The sequence below is a fragment of the Lycorma delicatula genome, chromosome 2 (genome assembly GCF_047948215.1).
Source record: "Lycorma delicatula isolate Av1 chromosome 2, ASM4794821v1, whole genome shotgun sequence".
Lineage (NCBI taxonomy): Eukaryota > Metazoa > Arthropoda > Insecta > Hemiptera > Fulgoridae > Lycorma > Lycorma delicatula.
Window position 1 is genome coordinate 87,309,180 of NC_134456.1, and position 22,501 is coordinate 87,331,680.

General features: G+C 26.5%; 1 protein-coding gene across 7 annotated transcripts in view; it reads right to left on the reverse strand.

The window, feature by feature from the left end:
* Positions 1 to 240: 240 nt before the first annotated feature.
* The window catches only part of mbl (splicing regulator muscleblind), a 734,546-nt gene continuing 712,285 nt past the window's right edge, over positions 241 to 22,501 (reverse strand). For 4 of the 7 annotated variants that reach the window (XM_075355740.1, XM_075355748.1, XM_075355745.1 and 1 more), the window contains 2 exons: positions 9,303 to 9,381; positions 241 to 2,005 (listed from right to left, as the gene is read on the reverse strand). In XM_075355740.1, the coding sequence (XP_075211855.1) occupies positions 9,347 to 9,381 (35 nt within the window). In that variant the 3' untranslated portion in view covers positions 241 to 2,005; positions 9,303 to 9,346. Of the gene's footprint in view, positions 2,006 to 9,281; positions 9,382 to 22,501 lie in introns of all 7 variants that reach the window. The other 3 variants (XR_012755086.1, XM_075355747.1, XM_075355744.1) reach the window with 1 other exon arrangement.

The following is a 22,501-nucleotide window of genomic DNA, read 5'->3' on the forward strand; positions in this document are numbered from 1 at the left end:
GGAAAACAAAATTTTATTATGTCAAAACATTGTATTATCATTCAAAATATTTGTTTTTATTTAAAAAGATACATAATTATTTAATAATAAATCAATTATATTGATACAAGATAAATATTATATATATATATATGTCATGTGAAAACAATTAGTTTACTTTATAACAACATGAATAATAATAATAATAATTATAATAGGATTTAACTTGAGAAGAAGGTATGAATAAAATAAAATTGCAAGTTTAAATAATAATTCACATCATCTGTTTTATTAACTACTTTCTCAGATCAGCTAACCCACTGTTGACAACAGCCAGAGTCAGTGAAATCAAACCCTCTTTGTTCTAATACAAGGAGATACTAATAACCACAACACGACATTTCAATACACTCCAGTCCACTCAGACTTAACAATAACTCTTAAAATACAAAAATAATAATAATATAATAATAGTTATATATTTATTTATATATATATATATGTCCACCATCACTGCAGTAATAATATTAATTAATAATAAAAATAATTATTACAACATTATATTTCTCCTTGTAAATGAACAACTCACAACATTTTATTTCATTCTTAACAATATAACAAGGTACAAGTACAATATGGTTATAATAATATAAGTATTAATAGGTGAGACTTAAATAACAATAATTAATTTTTTGTTCACTAAAATATCACAAAATTATTGATAAAATAATAATAAAAAAAAAATACAGTAGTTTAAAAATACTGAGCCACTGTGTCATGTTGAAGACTCCTTTCCAGCCTAACAAGAGTGGAGCCTAGACCTAGTGTTGGCTAGATCTAATAATATTGTGCAAGCAACTGAACGCAGGGCTACATACATAGATTTAGCTAATGCTAACACCAAGCTTGCAAACAATCGTAATATATAATAATAATTGTAAAATAATAATAATAATAATAAACAAAACTGTAATATAATAATAATTTAATGATAATAATAATAATAATAATAATAATAATAGTTATGGAGGAGAGTATAAACATACTAAACTACTACTTTACTGTGCCACTACTTTAATTTTATGCAAGGTATGGGAAAAATTAGAATAACACTGAATACATTTTTTTTCTTTACACAGTTCAAGATAAGAACTAGAATATCTGATTAGGCCTTATTGTACATAAAGTAACTCGTAATGAGAGTATGAAGCAATAGCTAATAGCAAAGCAATTGACCTCACTCTTGGCGCTGGCATGTGTCCCACATCAGATAGTCAATGTATAACAATAAAATTTCATTAACAAACACGGAAATCATTTTACTAACATTTCTCGACATTACAACAAAATACAAATCAACAAATACAACTAATAAAAAAAAAAAATAACAATCAAGTATATTCTTCATGCTTTTCTAGTTCAAGTAGATACTACAATACATAGTACAATCTTTTTTTTTTAAAAACAAAAAACAAACACTAAAAACAAATATAAAATAAACTTTATTAAAAATTAAAAAAGTCGATAATTGTAATTGTATCACATTCATTTTTTCTTTTTACAACAAAACCTTTTAAGTCAATAGAGTGTGTAGTGCGGTCTGGTATTTACAAGTAACTAACTGTTCATCCCTACACACTGTGCACATCACCGCTGGCATAATATACTTTGATTTTTCTTTAACAGCTGTACAGGAACATTTCTTCAAAAGATTCTTTTAAATATCTTAAAAATCTTTTTTTGTTATATTTCTTCACTTTAAAAAATGTGGCACTTAATGAGAGAGATAGATGAGGAGTATATTATAGTGATTATATAAGAAATATAATTAATATAGAGAAAACCATGCCAGAAGGAGCTCTTCATTTATTCAGAAGTTTTGGCAGTAGTATTCCTCTTCGTGTATGTGTGTATGTGTTTTTTTTATTGACTGTGTCTGTTATCTAAAAATAAATCCTCCAGGATGCTTGATCACAGCCATTGCAGCAATTACGACAGGTGGGGGCAGGGCAGGACCAACCCACACCTAAAATACAAAAATAAACTTGTAATTAATCAAGAATCAATTATAAAAATTTTTACAATGATATCACACATGCAAAACATATCACAGAGCTTCTAAGCCGTACACTAATTAGAAACAAACTAATAATGTATATAAATCCAAGTTCCCCACAATTCAGGTAACTGAATTTTTTTTTTCTGTTTGATGATAGCGAGTTTGATATTCAACTTTACATTTAACTACAGACAATTTCATGGTTTTAGTGCTCCAGAAACGTTTTTTTATTACGAGACTTCATTTTTTCTGAATGTGTGTGTGTGTGTGTGTGTGTAGAATATGCTGTCATAACAACAAAATATGACTGCAAACAAAACTATCAACCACGATTTTACATGATTAGCTTCACTTTTTGAATATGTAATCTGATTTCAAATTCAGTAACTACACTAAGAAACTGAAGTATTTAATATCTAATCTGTTGTGATAAAAATATATAACAACCTCAAAAAATATGCAGTTATTCAATTAGCTTCTTTCTATTTTATAATGTGGCTAGAAGAAAAGCTGTCATCACCTACTAACTAACCAAAACTATTTAGATCATTTGAATTTTTGAATGTTGTTCAAGTAAATCTCTACTTTAAATGTAGTACCGATTAGTTAATGTAGTTTCTTAACCAGTCAAAAAAAAAGTTTGATTTACAAAAATAAAAATCTAATTCATATTAATATAACATATAATTTACAAAAAAAAAAAAAAAATTTCTAACAAGTTACATAGTACTTCAGTTATAATAATGTTACAATAACAATAGAAAATTAAATGCAAGTTGTTTGTTTATATCAACTCTATTATTTGTTTTCTAAAATTAACAAATTTAATAAACTTTAATTAACTGAAGTTATAAATGCAGTTTTTTGAAAAATTTTTTAATACGGCCTAATCAAGAGAATCAGTGCTTCATAATTTAGATTTTTTTATCCCAGAGAAGAATAAACAAATACCCAAACAAGTAACAAATTTGAATAAATTCAACATCAATGTATTCTATAGGATAATTTTTTAATTTCATGAAATAAGATGAATTCCGAATTACAAGAAAATCACCGAAGAATTAAAATTAAAATTGATTATGTACATAAAAGTAATGTACTTATCAATATTATAATACACAAGTTTTATATTAAAAAGATTTAAAAGATAGAAACCAATTTTTACTACTCATAGAATGCCTCGGGTGAAATATAGACATCTGAAAATTTTGTACTAGGACAAAATCTGTACTAATCAAAATCACTCCATGAAATGCCATTGACACAATGCTAAGAAAAAAAAAATAAAAGCAGTCTAAAAGTCCCAAATGATATAAAAGTTGTTTAGAAGTGTCCTTATTATTTATTATGTAGGGTCTGAGAGCTATGGGTTAATTGTTTAATACAAATTGATTTTCAGCCACTAAAGTACAGATAAGAATTATGAGTGAATAAGAAGTGAATAAATAAGAGTGAATAAATATATATGTGTGTGTGTGTGTATACAAAGAGTAAAGTCCTCACAAAGTTCTCTCGGAACCTTCATAACCCATCCTAATGTGAAAACAATGAAAAAAGTTCGCACAAACATTATGTCCTAACATGCCCCGCTTGCAAGCCACAACCGGTGAAAGGTCCCGCCCCTCCTCCAGCCACCCCAGCGAAACGAGGCTGCACTGAAACTCTTCAGGACGCTAATCAAGGAGCAGTATCAATGATCTCCTACGGTTTTTGACCCGAAAAATTGAACAAAACAGGTCCCAGAAACTGGTAAACTGATAAACCAGTATTGAAAATTGCCTTCCACTGTTTCATGTCCACTTACTTCTGCCCATTTATGCTCATTGCCTAAGTTGTTGATGTCATCTTAAGTGAAATTTGCCTAGACGGTAAACAAAATATACTTGTAGAGTTGTCGATTTGTACTCCACCAGTTGCAGAACTCCAAGAAAAGCATACCACCTCCTGGGTGTAGATGTTGAACTGGCTATTTATGATAAAACTTGTTTTATCATAAAACAAGGACACTTAAAGGTGTCCTCCAAATCATCAAAGGCAAAACTCCAATCCGCTAAGACGTCATGTACTGATGCCTGGACTGCACTGAATCGCATCAGTAACAGTATCATGTTGAACAGATCGTTCATAGCTGGTATGAATACAACATAGTGAACCTGTTTACCGAAGATAGTAAATACTAAAAATGAATACCTAATTAGCATATTCCTCTGTTGTAAATAAGTACAGTACTACTTCAATGGCAAACTGATCACGTTCAAACTAAAATTCACAGAAAACCTTTGCTAACGACAGCTCAGTTCATACTCAATACACTTAATGTAATTTACAGAATGATTTAGACACCAATACAGTATTGCATATGTTGATCAGCTGTTGTTATTTTATTGCCAACTTTGAAATAATAATTTTTCAAATAATTTATTGTATTTCTGTCGTCAATAAAAAATTTATCTGTGTAATTTTTATTTATTTATTTTTATTTTACAAAAGTGTAATTTCCAATTTTGTTTAATTTTTTAATAGCAATTTTTAACAGTACATTTTGTTTTTACAAATTTTTCACAACACCAAAAAAGATTTTGGTTTGTATTTAGATTAAGTAAATACTTTTCTGACAAATGTAATAATGTGCTGTTCTAAATAAAATCTGAATTTTTCTAAGTTTTCTTTGTTTCATTCAATTAACTTACACTATTTTATTCAGAATTGAGTTCTCTACAAGTTTTGTTTAAAAGTTTTATACGTTTATTACCCATCTAACAAAATTATTGTACGTCAAATACAAAAAACAGGATTTTTTACCCTAATTTATTGGTTTTCACCCCAGATTTCTCAAAAATTACTAAAGATATGGTTCTGACACGCTGCTTTATTAGATTCCCCAGATCAAAAACCACACGCAATCACGAAATCTCCCCCCAATCAACGTCCCAAAAACCCCAGCACAACCCCACTTCACCAGGGCAGCACAAACGTGAGCGAAACCCCCCACCAGCCGTAACTCACAAACAAATGATTTAAGGACACATGTCCACGAACCCCCCCCATCACCCTCCTGAGTAGACTAGGTAGTGAAACTCCCACGAGCCAGGAGAACCCCGTGATACACCACTCCCTGCATACATAATATATTTTTTTTTGTTAGTTCCCACAGTACATGATGCTAATTTTAAGAGGAGGTTTTTACAGGCCTATAAATAGAAGTTGATGCAATGCAGGAACAAAGAATTTGAAGTGAATAATCAAATTGTAAAAACAACCTGGTGGAAATTATTGGTGGAATAAGAAGTGATAAGAATAATGAGTGAAATCAGATTCTTAAAAATATGATTTTTGAAATTAGTAAACTGTATGAAAGGATGCAGTATCATGTATGTTAATGCATCTAAGCAATTCATTGTCTATAATAAAGTTAATTTAAAAAATATCAAAAATCTGAAATAGTTAGGCAATTACAAAAGAAAACTCTTTGTTTAACACAACTGAAACAAAGACCTAATTCTTGTTATAAGTTAAACAATTAAACCTTTTAAATGTAGGAAAGGAATGACTACGAGAGCAAAATATATTGGTAAATAATATTGACATACTGTTACTTAGATTCCCTGTTAATCATTTTCAGATTTAACAAGAATTAATCACAGAAGGTAGCTGAATAAACTTAAAAACCATAAAGGTACCTGAAAAATTCAAGGCATTGGAATTATGTTACACTAAGTCATCAGAAATGTAATGAAAATGATTGATAATCATATGAGTCATGCATATGAACTTCCAGAAAGAAATTTTAAAAATGAAGTAGTCTGTGATTCTGTAAACATAGCTTCTGAAAATGAGGGACTAACCACTCCATTGAGCTGCTAAGATAGGTTAGTGAAATGTTTTTAACTTAAATTAGGCAAGATAATTAATACAAAGAAAAGAAAACTGGACAGCAATTAAAAATAGTAATAATAATTAAAAATTTGCATTTATTAGTAGGGGAAGTAAAAGAAAAAGAAAAAAAGTAAAAAGGCTTTATTATTTTATTTATTAGGAGATTACACTTTTATCTATGCATGCTCAAAATAATAATTCATTCATAAGTTCACTATTAGTGTGATACAAAAATAATCTATAATAAGGATACTTTAAAGACTAATTTTTTTTTTTTTTAATCTAGAACCTTACATTTGAAAGACATATATAGATTAACTAACATTCTGTCATGGAGATTAACATCTCCAAATTGATACTTAAATGTTTTACACGACTTTAAGCATTAGTTGTGATAACGCTCAATCATTAAGTGTATTTAATGATCATTGTACTTAATGATAATTTTCAATAAAAATATTGTAAATTTTTATAATGAAGGGTGACACAAAAAACGGGAACTTTTGAACTACCTCTATGCACCTTCTAAACTATTGTTGGTTTTGTAAAACATTTTTATGGCGAAAGTACACTGTTGACCATTCCACTGCTCCATGATAACTGAGTGGCAAGGTTGCCTCTGCATAAAGCAGTGCTGCCTGCCAACTGTACATGGCTGCCACTATATATTTCAAAAGTTACCATTTTTATTTTTGTCACTCATATATTAAAAGTACCAGCAGCTGATTTTTTTTTTTTAAGAACGATTTAAAATAATGCAAAAGGCTTGCATACATTTTATTTTATTGAGGTATAGAAAAGTAAAACGTTAAAATTAAAAACGTAATTCTACAATTTTCATGATAATAATAGTAATGATTAAATTAAAACTTCATTATTCTGAAGTTCAGAAATAATCTCTAACAATGTAATAACAATAGAAACTTACTTTTTACATGAATTTCCAACTTAGATAAAAAAACAAATTTTATAGTTGTGATCACTATAATTCATAAATAAATATGTATTTTACAAAAAAATATTTTATATTATCCAATTCAGATGAAATTTACAAGATACTTAATCAGTGGATAATTAAACTTGTGATATTCAGAACACACCTGCTTTTACATAAAACTTATTTCTGAATACCCTGTAAATTATAATGAATTTACCGATGTGAAGACACCATCAAAAGTAAATACAAAGTGGTTTATTATATAGCCAAGGATTCAATATTCTTAACAAATTAAAAACATACTAAAATACATTAACTTAAAAAAAGCAAGTAACTTTGCACATTATCAGTCTCACTTTTCAATTTTTACCTTATTAATGGGTTACAATTCAGTAAGGTAACTGAAATTCACTCATTTCTGAAAACAACATAACAGTTGGTATGATTGCTTTTAGCTTTACTAGCCCATTATTTTGATAATTATTCTTCATTTCCTGTCATTTGGTCAGAAATATAATTAAAATAAATCAATAAAAAAAAAAAAACTAGTAAGCAAAATTCATTTAAATTAAATCAACTGTGTTTAATGTTAAATTATTTTTATTACACCTAAATACAGCAGTTTATTAATGGACACATAAATAACACACAATATCAACACTAACAGAAAATTTAGAAATAGTTTAACAAGTTTAAAAATGAAAAATATTTTTTTATAATAAATAATCTTTCACTGAAGTGAAATTTGATTTTACTTAATCACTTTTTTAATGGCATGTATCTTTAAGAAATAGTTAAACAGTAGCATTCTCTTAAAAACCTACTTATATTTTATTTCAGGTAAAGAATCTAACTTTTGTGATTAAGAAATAAATTTACCAACTACTATTCAAATCATGTTAGAATTCATATAATCCTTCACATCCACACTTATATTTCTAATTCAACAAATATTCAATAACAATAAGTTTATATTAATATGCATTTATTTACAGTGATATATATGTAAGCAAATGCTTCTCAATTTTATCATTTATTTAAAATTTTCCAAACTATATTTGTAAAACTTGCAGTATATTCATCATGTACGCAAGATGAAAAAAACAAAACATAATTGTGAACAAAACATACTCTATTCAGAATATACAAAAATTATTTTGCAACTGGAAGTATGATTTTATAAATTATGATAATTTGATGTACTGCCCAATATAAATGATTTTGTGTATGGAAACAGAAATACTACATTTCCATTTCCAATATTGTACACAAACACAAAAAAAAGAAAAAACACAGAAAACGTAGATCTACTGAAAAAAGTTGGAAACATTTAAGGACTTAAAAAGAGTTGATTTCAGCATTATTGAATTTCCACCAAACGTAAAATTGATTTCCTTTATTATTCTTCAAAGGGTGTAAAAATGAAAATTGCCATTAATGCTGTAAAAAAAAAATCATTTCACTAAATCATTTTTTGGCCAAGGAAGAATATATTTTAACTATTGATGATCACACTATTCACACTACTAATTTTTTAATAATATAAATTCAACTGATTCCTATGGAATCATGATATGAATCACTTTTATAATCTGAATTTCTTTGTCATTTTTGTTATAAATAGAAATAAATTTCAGAACAGCTCTGTAAAAACCATCTGAATCCTCTTGTGTTTCAATATGTGGATTAACATTATTTTTGTAGAAATAAGAGCCAAACTTATTGAAATATGGCTGAGTAGTCAATCATAATTTTATTTTTTGATAGTTTGGCTCTCATTTCAATCAACTTGTCTGTCTTTTTTAACTCAGTACTTTTTCTTTTTACTTCACTCTTAGTACTCAGTAAGTTCTAACTTCTATTTCAAACATTTTTACCAACTAACATTAATCAATTTTCCAGAACATCAATAAATGTTTCTTAGTATATTTTACTAATTCAAAAAAATAAAACAAAAAATAAGTTACATCAAATGAATTTTCAAAGATGAGATGAAAACAAAATTACTGCTGTTGCACCTAATAAGGTACAACAAACACTACAAAAAAATGTTTTTAAAGTATCTGTAAACCTGCTCAGATCAAGATGTCAATAATAAAAGCATAATTTAAAAAAAGAATCTTATTAAGTAATCGATCACATAAGCAAATCATTTATAAAAGAATCACTCCTTAAGTAAATCAAAATGGCAAAACCTGTAGGTATTTTGTTTTATACTCAATGGCTTAACTGAAATCTTTGGTATTAAAATTCATCATCTACTATAAACATCATGACTAAAATAAGAGGGTAAAAATCATAAAATTTATATAATTTCAGTCTATCAAATTTTTGTATTGTCTAAAATAGAATTCTTAGTTTCTAATTCATATTCTAAATAAATTACAAGTAAGTGTACATAAGAAATTCAGGTGTCATTTAATTACTTACACAGATACTTTTTTTTCTTACCAGTTCCATGTGCATGAACTTGCAGGTTGGACGATTGCAAACAATTAAAATCTGGGTACTCCGGGAGGATGACCAGTGACTAAAGAAAACAAAAACGAAAAAAATTAATAAAAATATTTCACTAATTAAATACAATTTGAATTTAATTTCTTTTTTTTTTAAATTTCAAAACTGATATAAATTAATTCTATGAATAAATGATTGTTCAAAAAACAATCTTGGTATGTTAGGCTGTAAAAAAAATGCTGTTAGAACACTAAAATAATATATTTATGCTGTTATTAAAAGTTTATAAACATGAATTTGGATATTTATGAAATAGTGGCAAAAAATAGAAGTGAATGAAACAATAAATAAATAAAATAATAAAGGCAAGGCACTACACTTCAAAATCTACAAATCACAAAGCAATCTAGCAAAGCATGCTGTATTATCACACAACTGTTATTACTGGTTAAAAACTGTAACTGTTCTATGAATAAAAAAAAATATTCAAAACAAGCAACCATCCCATCAGTGAAAATTTAAAGAAGTATATTTTTTGTGGTTTAGTATGTAATGGATTTTGGAGGTATTTTTAAAGTTAGAAATCTTTATTTTTATATAAATATTTTTAAATTTTTTTTACATTATATGATCAACACAGTTCTATTTGGTTGTGATTATTATTTTTATTATTATTACTACTATGTTTATTTAATTTACTGTTTTATATATTTTTTCAATCTAACCTTTAGGCAAAAATAAACGACAATACTGGTAGCATAAGAGAAATAAATTTAAAAAATTGTGAAACGAGTAGAGGAATAAAGAAAAAAACCAACCATAAATCCATAACTTTTAAATCATTATTTAAGTTAGTAAAATAATGTAGAATTAAAAAAAACCTCTTCTATACACTGTTTTATATACAAAAAAAAACAATAAAATCTTTAAATAGTGATTGATTAAATAAATTTGCGTGGATGAACAACATATCAATGACTTCACTTTTAAAAATTCCAGGATGTTGGAAAAAATAAATTTATTTTTATAAATTACTAAACTAATCAAATAAAACAATTATGCTTCATGCAAGCAACTTACACATATATCTGTCATTTTAAAAACGTTTCTTGTTCTTCCATTGAGAATTAAATGAATTAACAATTATAATAATTTTTAAGCTGAAACTGTCTGGAAAGTCGATGATTACCCAAATCTGTAATGAGCATGAATAAAATACCCTTACATTTACATTACAAAAGGCATTCCAAATCATTAATTAAACAGGCGCTGAAAAAAGTAAAAATTAACGCCGCACATTCAAAAGCTTCAAAATATATGGTTTATAAAAAAAAAAGTAACTGATGTATCACAGAATAATTTTAGAAAAATAACTAATTCTTAGCTCAAATTAATTTACAAATTTAAATATATAAATTTCAGTAATTATCTGATAATACATGCTTTTTTAATACAAGAGAATATTTTCAAAAATCAGCAAAAATAAAATAAATTCACTTGATTACTTTTATTTTCCATACATATTAAAAAAACTTAGCTCTTTCATTATGAATAGTAAAAAACTAATGTTTAAAAAAAAATCACATTTGACTTCATAAATAAATAAATAAATAAATTTTTTCAAATGAATGCAGGATACTCTTATAATTTGTAAACACAATAAAATAATGCCATGCAGTTTACAAAATACTACAAAAATAATATAAATTATTACTTTAAAACCATTATTAAAGTAACTGGAATTCACTAAAAAAAAAAAGGAAGAAAATATAAGTATATATAAATGTGTGCACTTAATACACATATAAAGTGACATGAATTTATATCTAGACGTAACTGCTTTCAGATAGACAAAAAAAATTACTTTATATTAAAATACAATCGACAAAATTTCAACTGAACACTGAATGTAAAAAATATTTGTCCGTCACCCAATCAAGTTTAAAATAATATATCATCTCTTTAATGAGATAATATTGTTTATTTCTAAAAATCTTTTTATCTATGCCATAATAATAAATGTTCAAAAATGTGTACTCAAATCAACATTTGTGCTCAGTCTTATAATGTATTATGAAAACAAGATTCAATAGATGTGCAAGGATAATTTTTTTTTTTTTAGTTATTTTTTTCTAAATATTAGTTATTAATATTAATATTTATATAATAAATATTACACAAAATAACAAATTATTATTTATTTAATGCTTTCATATAGTTGCTTAATTTTTTTATTATGTCTCTATTTTAGAAATCAATTTTGTACTAATAAATCTATTCTGATTTTCGACCAGAGTAAAAGCTGCTGTGGTCAAGGTTTAACCACTGTTCTCTTGATCCTTCCAGACAAATTCTGCTGCTGGAGCAGTTTTTTTTTTACCTATATGACACCACACCTCTACCATTCCTAATATAAACAAATGTAATTATTTTTTTTATCTGATTAAATTTCTAAATGCTATTCTGTTATATCATCCACAATTATATGTGTAAATAACGTAAATGTGATTAAAAAAAAAAAAAAATTGAACATTTTAGGACAATTAAATTAGTAACTTAAAAAAATTCAATTCTAACAAAATGATCAAGAAGATATCATAATTAATATTAAGAAATTTATTTAACATTATTAAAAACTAAATTCTCAAAATTAAATGAAATTTTAGTAAAATACAGTTAAAAAAATTCTTAAATTTTTCTCTAAATGTATTTAGACCTTTTCAGTAAATGATATATACGCAAAAAAAAACATCTTATATAATATTTTTTAATGTTATAGATGCAAGAGTTAATTTACACTGAAATCTATAATTAAATTAGAATAGATTGTTTTTCAGAAAGAAGTTACTTCATATTACTTAAGTAATATTATAATAAGTTATTTCATATTAGAAATGTTATTAATAAAAATAAAAAAAAATGAAATTTTTTACTTAATTTAATTTCATATTACTTGGTTTTAGCTTTTATTGTTTTGATTAAACACACAATTTACATAAGTAAGACACTTTTTATTTAATACACCTTGGAATACTTAATAATGTTTTTATTTATTTCTAATAATGCTCTATTATTTGTTTCAAAATAAATTAAATTCTTGCAATTTACTTTCTATTATTAGTGTTAAAAGCTAGATCTTTCACAACCATCATAGGCATGTTGAATTTTGGATTAAATGAAGAAAAACTCTACTTAAGGACTACTACTGGTGTCCCTAATGCTTATTTTTATTGATAATGTAAGCCCTGAAATCAACTAAGAAAATATCCAAAGTGTAATTGAAAAGTTCATTGTAATAAATGTTCATTTAATATATCAGTTGAGGTATTTGTCTACTGATATAGACAAAGGTTAGATTTTCATATATTTATGAATATCAAAATTAGAATGGTGCTGGGAAATGGATTGTTGAACTCCCTTTTGCTGCTCCTTGTTGAAAACCAATGTTTAAATTTGTTTACAAGATCCATATTAATGCAGATTGTTGCAAAGATAATTTTATGAAAAGTCATCTGGGCTGTGTCTATAGGGTTTAATTAATAACCTAAATGATATAAGGTGATTTATTATTTTTGAATTTTTTATTACACTTTTATGATTATCCTTGAGATTTTATTCATTACTGGTTCCTTAAATGTGATAACTTTTATTTGATTTAAGCATTTATCTTTTTCATTTTTAAAGCATTTTAAAATCAAACTGCTGTGATTTTAAGATACATCAGTGCTGCATGGCAATACTGTTCTGATTATACTACAACTGTCAATGCCCTTTTACATGTAATTTTAATATTACAATGTATTTGTTGTTTGTATCAGTTTGAGACAATTTGCTATTTAATACTATTCCAGTACATGAAGTTTATCATGTTTTTAAATAAGCATGAAATAAATTAAAATAATTTTACCAGTTATATCTTCATTTAGTTGCTACTCATTGTTTAAAATCACTGTTTAAATTTAAAACCACTTAAAATTTGATAAAACACTTAAACCAAATCCAACAGTGAATCAAACTTAGTAAAAATTCTGATTTAATTTTTTTACAATATTTCTAAATTTTTCAAAAATCCAATCAATATTAAGTGTACTCGAAAAACAGAAAAGAGGAGAGTGGCAACTTAAAATTCAAAAAATTGCCACAAACTTTATTCTCCTCACATTTTTTCTTTAAGATTTAGACAACATAACTGCAGATTACATAAACACAGATTATATAAGAAACTCTATAATGAAATGAACCTTAATAAAAAAATTTGACTAAATTACTTTTCACTAGTTTGGATGTCCTAAAAAAAATAGGGGCAAGAATACAGATTATAGCTTAATCCTGCCTGCTTTACAAAAATTCTCAACAATTTTTATAATAATCAGTTCAAATTTAAATCAAATTAACAGATAAACATGTACAAATAATTATTAATCACATATATATAAAACCCATAAACCAAGATTGATACTAATAAAACCCAAAATTAAAAAAAAACTGTACCTACACATAGGTACTATCATATTATTTAAATAGATATGACTAATACACTTAAAATAGTATATTGGAACAACATGAAATCCACAAACAAGATTGTGTAAAATGATAGAAACAATTCTGATTACACATATTTCAAATAAATTTTTTTCATACTAAAGAGAGCAAAACTAATATTAACAGTAATTATTAGTTAACAAAAGGCAGACGAGCGTGACCAACGCCAAGGCTGAAAAGAAACTTAAAGACGAATCTGAAAATGTAGTACACACAATGAACAGAAATTAAGCAATAAATGCTTAATGTTTTCTCAAATTAATTACTTTGTTTTGTAAATGTAAAACAACTTTTTTTATTTATGACAAAACGGTTCAAAATATTTTTATTTTATATTTTGTTTAAATGTTTAATGAAAATACTTTCTGGTAATGTAAAAAAATATTACTGATGTAAACTAAACTCAGATAAAGTTTATACCATTTTCTATTTTCTGTGCTAAAAATTTCCAAGTAAAAAACATTATTTTTGTGATACTGTTCCGTATATTAATTCAAAATATGTGAGGTCAGGATTTCACAGCCTAGTCAGTAAGTTGTTTTTTGTTGTGCTCAGTGATTTTGTTACACTTTGTAAAAGAGGATCAAAGAGTTTGCATAACATTTTATATAAATAATGAAATTATAACTGCTCAAATTGGACTTCAAAATTTGTGATTTTGGTGAGTACAATACAGAGAACAAGCAAGTTATAAAATGATAATATTGCTTTCAAAATTATCATGAATCAGTTGATAATGAATATAGAGTTTGAAGATCAAGTTTCTTAAAAAAGGGTCAATGAATTACTGTTTGAGAAGTTGTTGAAATGACTGGCACCTCATACAGTTCATGCAAATCAGTTTTTGATAATGTTTAGACAGATGATTTGTAGCAAAACTGTCCTGAAATTGGTAAATATTGATAAACATTGAACCATCCAAAAATTGCTTCAGTACAACTGGAGAAAAATTGCGGGTGTATGGCTACAATATTCAAACAAAGACCCAATTGTCTCAATCAAAAGTGGATCAAAACTGGAAAAAAGCACAAAGTTTAATTAAAAAGTTATTTCATTTCATCATGGTATTTTTTGTTCCATGAATTTTTAACACAATTACAAGTTTTTACCTACTATTACAAGTCATTTGTATGAAACTATCCATACAAAAATGGTCAAATTTATGGAAGAGTTCATGGAAATTACACCACTATAATGCACAGTTTCATGTAACTAGTTCTTTAAAAGATTTTGGTCATAGAAAAAATACTAATTTCTATTAATAGTTGAATAAAGCTGCACTAATATTTCAAGTATTTTTATATCATAAAACTATGAAATTTCATCAGGAAGAATATTTTCAGACTTAAAAATAAGTACAATTTTTTTTTTTTAAATTACTATGGAACAGATCAAGAATTAGTAAGATGAAGGATGAGCAAGTGAGTACAAAATACAATTTGTGATAATTTAATTAAAAATTCTGGAATTAACACACTTTAATTTAGTTTTAAATATTTAAGAACTTCTTAATTCTGTATCATGTAACTTATAATTACCAGTTTTCCTTAATGTTTCTGGTATTGAGTTTTTTAAATTTATTTATTGAACCCAAAAAACGTTGAGTTTATTTAAACGAACCCAAAAAACCCAAGAAGGTTTACAACAGGTTATAAAAGAAAAAGATATATAAAAGGTTATAAAATATATACATACGTATATATTTTAGAAGTATATAATATTAAACAAATCTTACTACAAAAAAATTTTTATAAGCTTTGCTTGAATTGCAAACTAGAACATTATCACTTCTCCAATAACCCATAATTCAATAAGAAAATAACATTAAAAAGTATAAATGTGATTAAAGTTATAAGGCAGTATTAATATTTAGTGTAGGATTCATGAAAGGATGTGAATAAATCATGTTTGTGGAAGAGTAAAGATGGGTTGTAGTTACTACAAGATTGGAATATGTGTGCATGCATGCACGTTAAGTAAAATGTAATGTTATATTATTTTGTCTTGCTGGCACTACACTCACTGGCACTTAACAAGAATATTATTTATGTTCCAAGATATTCATACAAATAAGTATAAAAATAATCCGTTAGAAAAAAGTACCTTCCCCTATTAAATTCAGTGCAAATCAGTTAAGTGCTGATTTTATCTCAATCTTAAATTATCTCCCAGGGTAATCATAAGATGAAATAAAATAAACTGACTGGATGTTTTCATAATTACCTGATTTTAATTATAATATACGAGAAATTTACTTTTAACATATCTGTGGATAATTTAATAAATGTTTGATAAGTTTTATTATTTATAAAATCATATCTGCTATACTATACTCCTACAAATTGGAATTTTTTACAAATCTACCAGGTAGAAAAAAAAATCAGACATGTATAGTGTTTTTATCATATTACTGCAAATAGACTCAAATTTTTATCTCAAATAGTCTAAAAATTAACTTAATTATTTTGTATCATACTCTTTCATATTTAATTATAATTAATTGTTAACACAGAACTGTTTTGTAAGCAATTAATAAGATCCATTCTTATTTTCAAAACTCTTTATTTTACATATTTTTTTAAGCATATGCACATGAACACACATCCTTCAAATTTGAACACCTGAGTTTAATGTTTTATATTTTTATATATAATACTTCTAAAAACACCTAAGTGTAATCATTTATAATTAAGATCAGGGTAATGTAAATAAAATACAGATATATCAGCAATATTTGAACACAAAAATATAACCCAACAATCTGTCCTATTATCATTCCCCATCACTTCCATAGAAAATAAATTCACATTAAACCAAGAACTTTCAGTTTAATCTGTTCATTCTGGTTTCCCCACTCAAAATAATAAAATCATTCCCTGCATTAAAAAAAAATGTATAATCTATAATTCAACGTGAAGAAACAAATCTTATGTACACTTCTCATGTACATAAGAAATAATCTTATATATCATTTCTTACGCAAAATTATTACTTAATAAAAATAAAGATTGTGTAGAAGTTAAAAATATCTGCATTTAATAAAAAAAAATCTGTACAGGAAATAATCTATACGGTACAGTTAATTAAGCCAATAATTAATGATCTATAGAAAATTGAACAATTTTCATAATTATTTCAAAGCAACTCATGCATCAGTAGAAAATTTAATCACAATACAAACAATTCCTTTAAACATGTTTACCTTTAATTGCTTATATAAGTATACAAACAATAAAAATAAACTGACAACAAAGATTATTTGTACATGTGCCTAAGTTACTACTTATAAAATATATCCCCTCAATAATACAAGATGATTAAAGAGAAAAAAATTTATCTGTCCGTGTTCATTAATAAAATTTCAATTCACAGATTATTCCACAATCAAGATCATTAAAATATGAGTTACATTCTTAATCTTTTACTGCTTCAGCTTCATCTTCTTTTTCTTCTTCTGCTATGACCTTGGAAAGTTATTTTACGATTTCAATTTTTACCTTGTGATTACTTCTATTTTTTTTTTTTATTTTTTTAGAATACATCACTTTATTTTGGGTTCAAAATAATTATATTTTTAGTAATAAGTTCTCTTTACTCACATTCATGATTTATTTTAATACATTTTTAGAAAATGTAAAAAATGACTAAGAACTAACAAAAATATTATGACTTAATTTATTATAATAAAAAAAAGTGACTAAACTCTTTGTAAAACACATTATTAAAGAAATAAATTATATAAATTTATTGGTATGAATTATATATAAATATATCTGAACATATCGATTTTCAGACAGCCAATTTTCTATTAATTAACGTAACTCCCTGAACCCTCAATACTGATCCTTGATTGTTATTCTAATCTTATTGTTATTTATTGGAATGTTAGCAGTGGATTTTATTATCATTATATGATTTTTATTCGATGATGGATGTATGAACCATAAATTAATTTATCTTTATTTAATTTCTGGTAAATAAAGCCACTCGATTAATTTTTCTCAAAAGCAATGCCATTGATTTGTTAACTAAATAGTAATTATTATTATTATAATTGCTTTTTCTCCAAAAAATTATTTTAAAATAATTTCCATGTGTTTTCATTATCTTTAATTCCAAAACTAATTATTCCTCATTTTCTATCACCACCAATACATTCTTTCAATTTTAACTAACTTTTCATCAAGTTCTTAATACCTATAATAATCAGTTATGTCATTAATTCACCCAAAAATTTGTACAGTTAGAAATTTAAGTAAATAGTTTAAGAAAACTATAAATAGTTTAAGATCTTATGATACTCCATTTTTTCTTTCATAGCAACAGCCTGTAGTAAATGTTTTATAAAACAATACAATACTGTTAAAAGAACCTGCTAATAAACAGAAGTTACTGTATTTCATGTTTGAATGGTCATTTTGAGTTGACATCTTGCATATACTAAGTACAAAGATTGAAGGCGATACTTTAGAAAAACAAATACAATCTTGAAGCAATATGGATAGGATTGCAAAAGGATATTCCAGAAATCTGTTTCAACTAATGTTTCAAATCTTGTAAACAATTTATATTTGAACTGTTTGGTGATGATATGTGCAGATGCTTTAAGTACATTTAAATATTTCATAATGTTCTACTCTTTAATTTGTTGAATTCATGTGATAAGAGTGTTAATCGAAGGAACAGACTAAATGAACCTGAACAATAGGAAATACAAAAATATATAAAAATAACTGTACACACATCATAATGAATTACTATTCAATAAATATTATTCATTAAATAGTATTAATTACTTGAATGAATTACGAGGCATATTCATAAAGTAAGGGCTGTCGGCTTTACATTTAAATATCAGCAGGTCTAAACACAGTTTCATGCATGCAGGATCATCTATCAGCTATTTATGAGCCACTGTTTTTATTTATCAGTAGTTTGCCTGCCGGTGAATACAGATTGCAATATCTGCGACAATAATTTCTCCTGCCAGTTGTGAAATGTCACTGTGGTTCAATTTTTGTGTGCAAAAGGATCTTCAGCTACTGAAATTCATCAGGAGCTGTGCCTAGTGTATGGCCCTACAGTAATGAGAAAAGCAATGGTTAGACAATTGTGCCGAGACTTTAAAAATGGTTGCACAAATGTGCATGATGAAGAGCTGAGTGGCAGGCCCAGTATTCAGACCAACGAAATCATTTAACAAAAAACTGTGATGTGATCAGCGATTGATGATTAGTACTCTGGCCGATGAATTACCACATGTTGGATGCACCTCTATCTACAAGATTGTCACAGAAAAGTTTGGATGTCACATACTGTGTGCAAGGTGGGTACCAAAAATGCTCACCAACCAGTACAAGGAACAATAAATGTGCAGTGGATGAGCATTTTTGGACCGCTATCACAAGATAGAGATGATTTGTTTTCCCACATTGCTACAAGTGATGAGACATGGATATCTTACACCAACACAGAATTGAAACAACAGTCAATGTAAGGGTGCCATTCAAGTTCCCCAAAACCAAGAAAGTTTAAGCAATCTCCATAGTGGATTTGGAAAATGTTGGCTACTGTTTTTTGGGACAAAAAGGGCATAATTTTGGTTGATTTCATATAATCTGGATTATCAATTACAGCTGATGTGTACTGCAAAACGCACCAAACTGAGATGTGTGATCCAAAATTGATGACGTAGGAAATTGTTAGTCAACATAATCCTCCTTCATGACAACAGACGTTCTCACACCGCTGCCTTAACGAAAAAATTCAAGATTTTCATTGGAAACTTTTTGACCACCCAACATATAGTCCCGTCCTTGTACCTAGCGACTACTTCCTCTTCTTGCATTTGAAAAAGTGGCTTGGTGGACAACAATTTGAAAACGACGAGGAACTCAGTACTGCCATTGTCAACTAGTTCAATTCCCAGGCGGCGAACTTCTATGCAAAAGGGTTAAAGAAACTGGTGCAGTGTTATGAAAAGTGCTTATAACTGAATGGCAATTATGTAGAAAAGTGAAATAGATATAAAGTAAACTAAAACTACGTAACAATCTTTTCTCACGAGTTAATTTTTTTTAATGACCAAATGGCCCTTATTTTATGAATATGCCTAATACTATTATTAATACACTAAATTATATACGACATCGTAGTACACAACACAATACTTAAAATAAATTTTTGAATTTAAGTATTTGTGATATACGGTGTTTAACAAACATAAAATTAGTTTTAAATCAACTATAGTGCACTTTAACTTCACCTGAGTCTGAGCTAGCTTTTGCTCTAAGTCAAGCTTCTTCAGAAATTTCTCAGCAGCAATTTCTGATTGCTGCTGAGTGTAGAATGTTTTTTTTGGGTAGTAGATACAGTGCTGATGTTTGAATTAGATTTAAAAGATATTTATTATTGGTAATGTAGTTATTGATAAAACAGTATTTGTAATTTAAATTGTATTTGTTTATTTAGAATGCATTTTTCATGTCTTTTTATATATAATATTTCAAGTTGCTTGTGTATGTCAAGTTTACATTCTTCACAATGAAAATTTTAGTTTTTTACAACTAAAGATTTTCAAGTTTGACAAGTTTTGTCCTTGAGTAATTTAAGTTAAGTGGTTTATGGAAGTAAATCTGCTAGTGAAATAAGTTCTTATATTTGTACCATTTTCAGCTACATAGAATTTATTTGATCATATGATTCCTTGTGATTTACAAACTTGATTGCTCTAGTATTAATAAATTCTACCTGGATACATAGAGGATGCAGTTTACACGAAAACATAAATAACAAGTAAAATTTCACTCCTCCACTGAATCTACTTTCAAAAACCTCTTAAATAAAAAAAAATTGCACATACAAAACACAACATGGAAATCTTATACATAAACTCTTAATGATGAAACTTAACCTAACTGAGCAACTTGAAACAACATACACAATAAAACAAGATTCTAAAGATTCTTCTTAAGTTTATCTCAATATCAGCACCTCCAACAGCATGAAAACATAGCATTTCAAACAGTAATATCTAAAAAAGCAGAAGTTAGTTCAGATTCAGGTAGGATAAAGCTTTTATGATGTTCCTCTTACATTAATGCACTATACTAGATTTAATAACCGTTTTATGTTAAAATAAACATTTTGATTTTCCTTCACCATCCTCTATTATATTATATTACATTACAACATTCAACATTCCTTATTACAATACTATAAGTTAATATGCTAGGAAGGGTTAAAAATAGTAACACAAATGACCTTCTATACATTTAATACAGTAAGTTCTAGTATCAGTAATTTTTTTTTTGCAAAATAATAACTTAATGCAAATTAAAAAAAAAGAAAAATATAGAAAAATTATCTAAATAAAATCTGAATCCATTGGATTTTTACACACATGTATAATAATTTTAAGATTGACCACACTGGCAATATGACATGAAGAGAGTTAAAGAGAAAAATAAGAGGTGAAATGAATTCATGAGGAAAACTTAGGTTACACGAAAGTATAGAATGAAACATAAAGAAAACACAAGTTATTTAAATAGATCTGTAGGAGAAAAAAAAAAATGTTACGAGTATGTACGTACGTGTTTGTAACAAAATTAAAGAAATCTTAAATAATAACAGTGAACAGCTAATAATACAGAGGAAAAAAATCACAACACTACAAAAAAACTGGTGAAAATGCAAAGGATTTCTTTCTTTAAGTATGCTATTCTTTAAACACTTCAATCACATCCACATGCAGGTATTAAAACAAACATTGCATGTGTAGTTTTAAGGAAATAAATATCTTATAGACAAAAAAGCTAAAGATTTATTATTTTTTTTTTTTTAATAATTTATCAGCGAGTTTAAATATTTTAACAAAACATGTAAAAACTTTTGTTTGTGGTCTACCAATATAGTGATAATGCATTCTGTAATAGGACTAGTATTCAATTATATTTATTAATTTTGCTGAATTATTAATGACAAAGTTATAATGCAGTTAAAAGTTTATTATTAAAAAAAATGTTCTAAGATCATTTACATTTTATTTATTTAGCTACTTATAAAAAGGTAATGATGGAAAATACAAGTTCTTTAGGTAATCAAATTAGATGTTAAGTTTTGATAATTCAATACATAGCAAATCAAATACAGTAACTATTGAGCATGTAGAACGGACTTATATATGAAAAAATATTTATCCATTCAGTATAAGTTGACTGGGTAAAACTTTGTTAGACTATGCATAATATTATTCATACCTAAAAAATTTCTGGAGTAATGAAATAATGTATAGATACAAGCAATTTACTGAAACCATCTAGATAAATTACTATATCAATGTCCATGGCATCTTGGACATACACTACTTAGGAAGATGAACACTTGAATAATAATAAATTCGAAAAGCTCTTGCACACATCTTTATTCCAAGACTTGGGTATTACAAACTAGTTAAAGGTAACTGCAGAGTATTGTCTATAAAATTTCTCTAAAGAATATAAGGCAAATAAAATTAACAGATTATTTTAGAAAAAGATACAGTCTGTTAGTAAAACAGAAAACAAAACACTGACAGAACTGCGATTGAAAAGTGAAAGAAACTGTTAAAAACAAAGAAATAATCATATATATATATTTATATATGTATG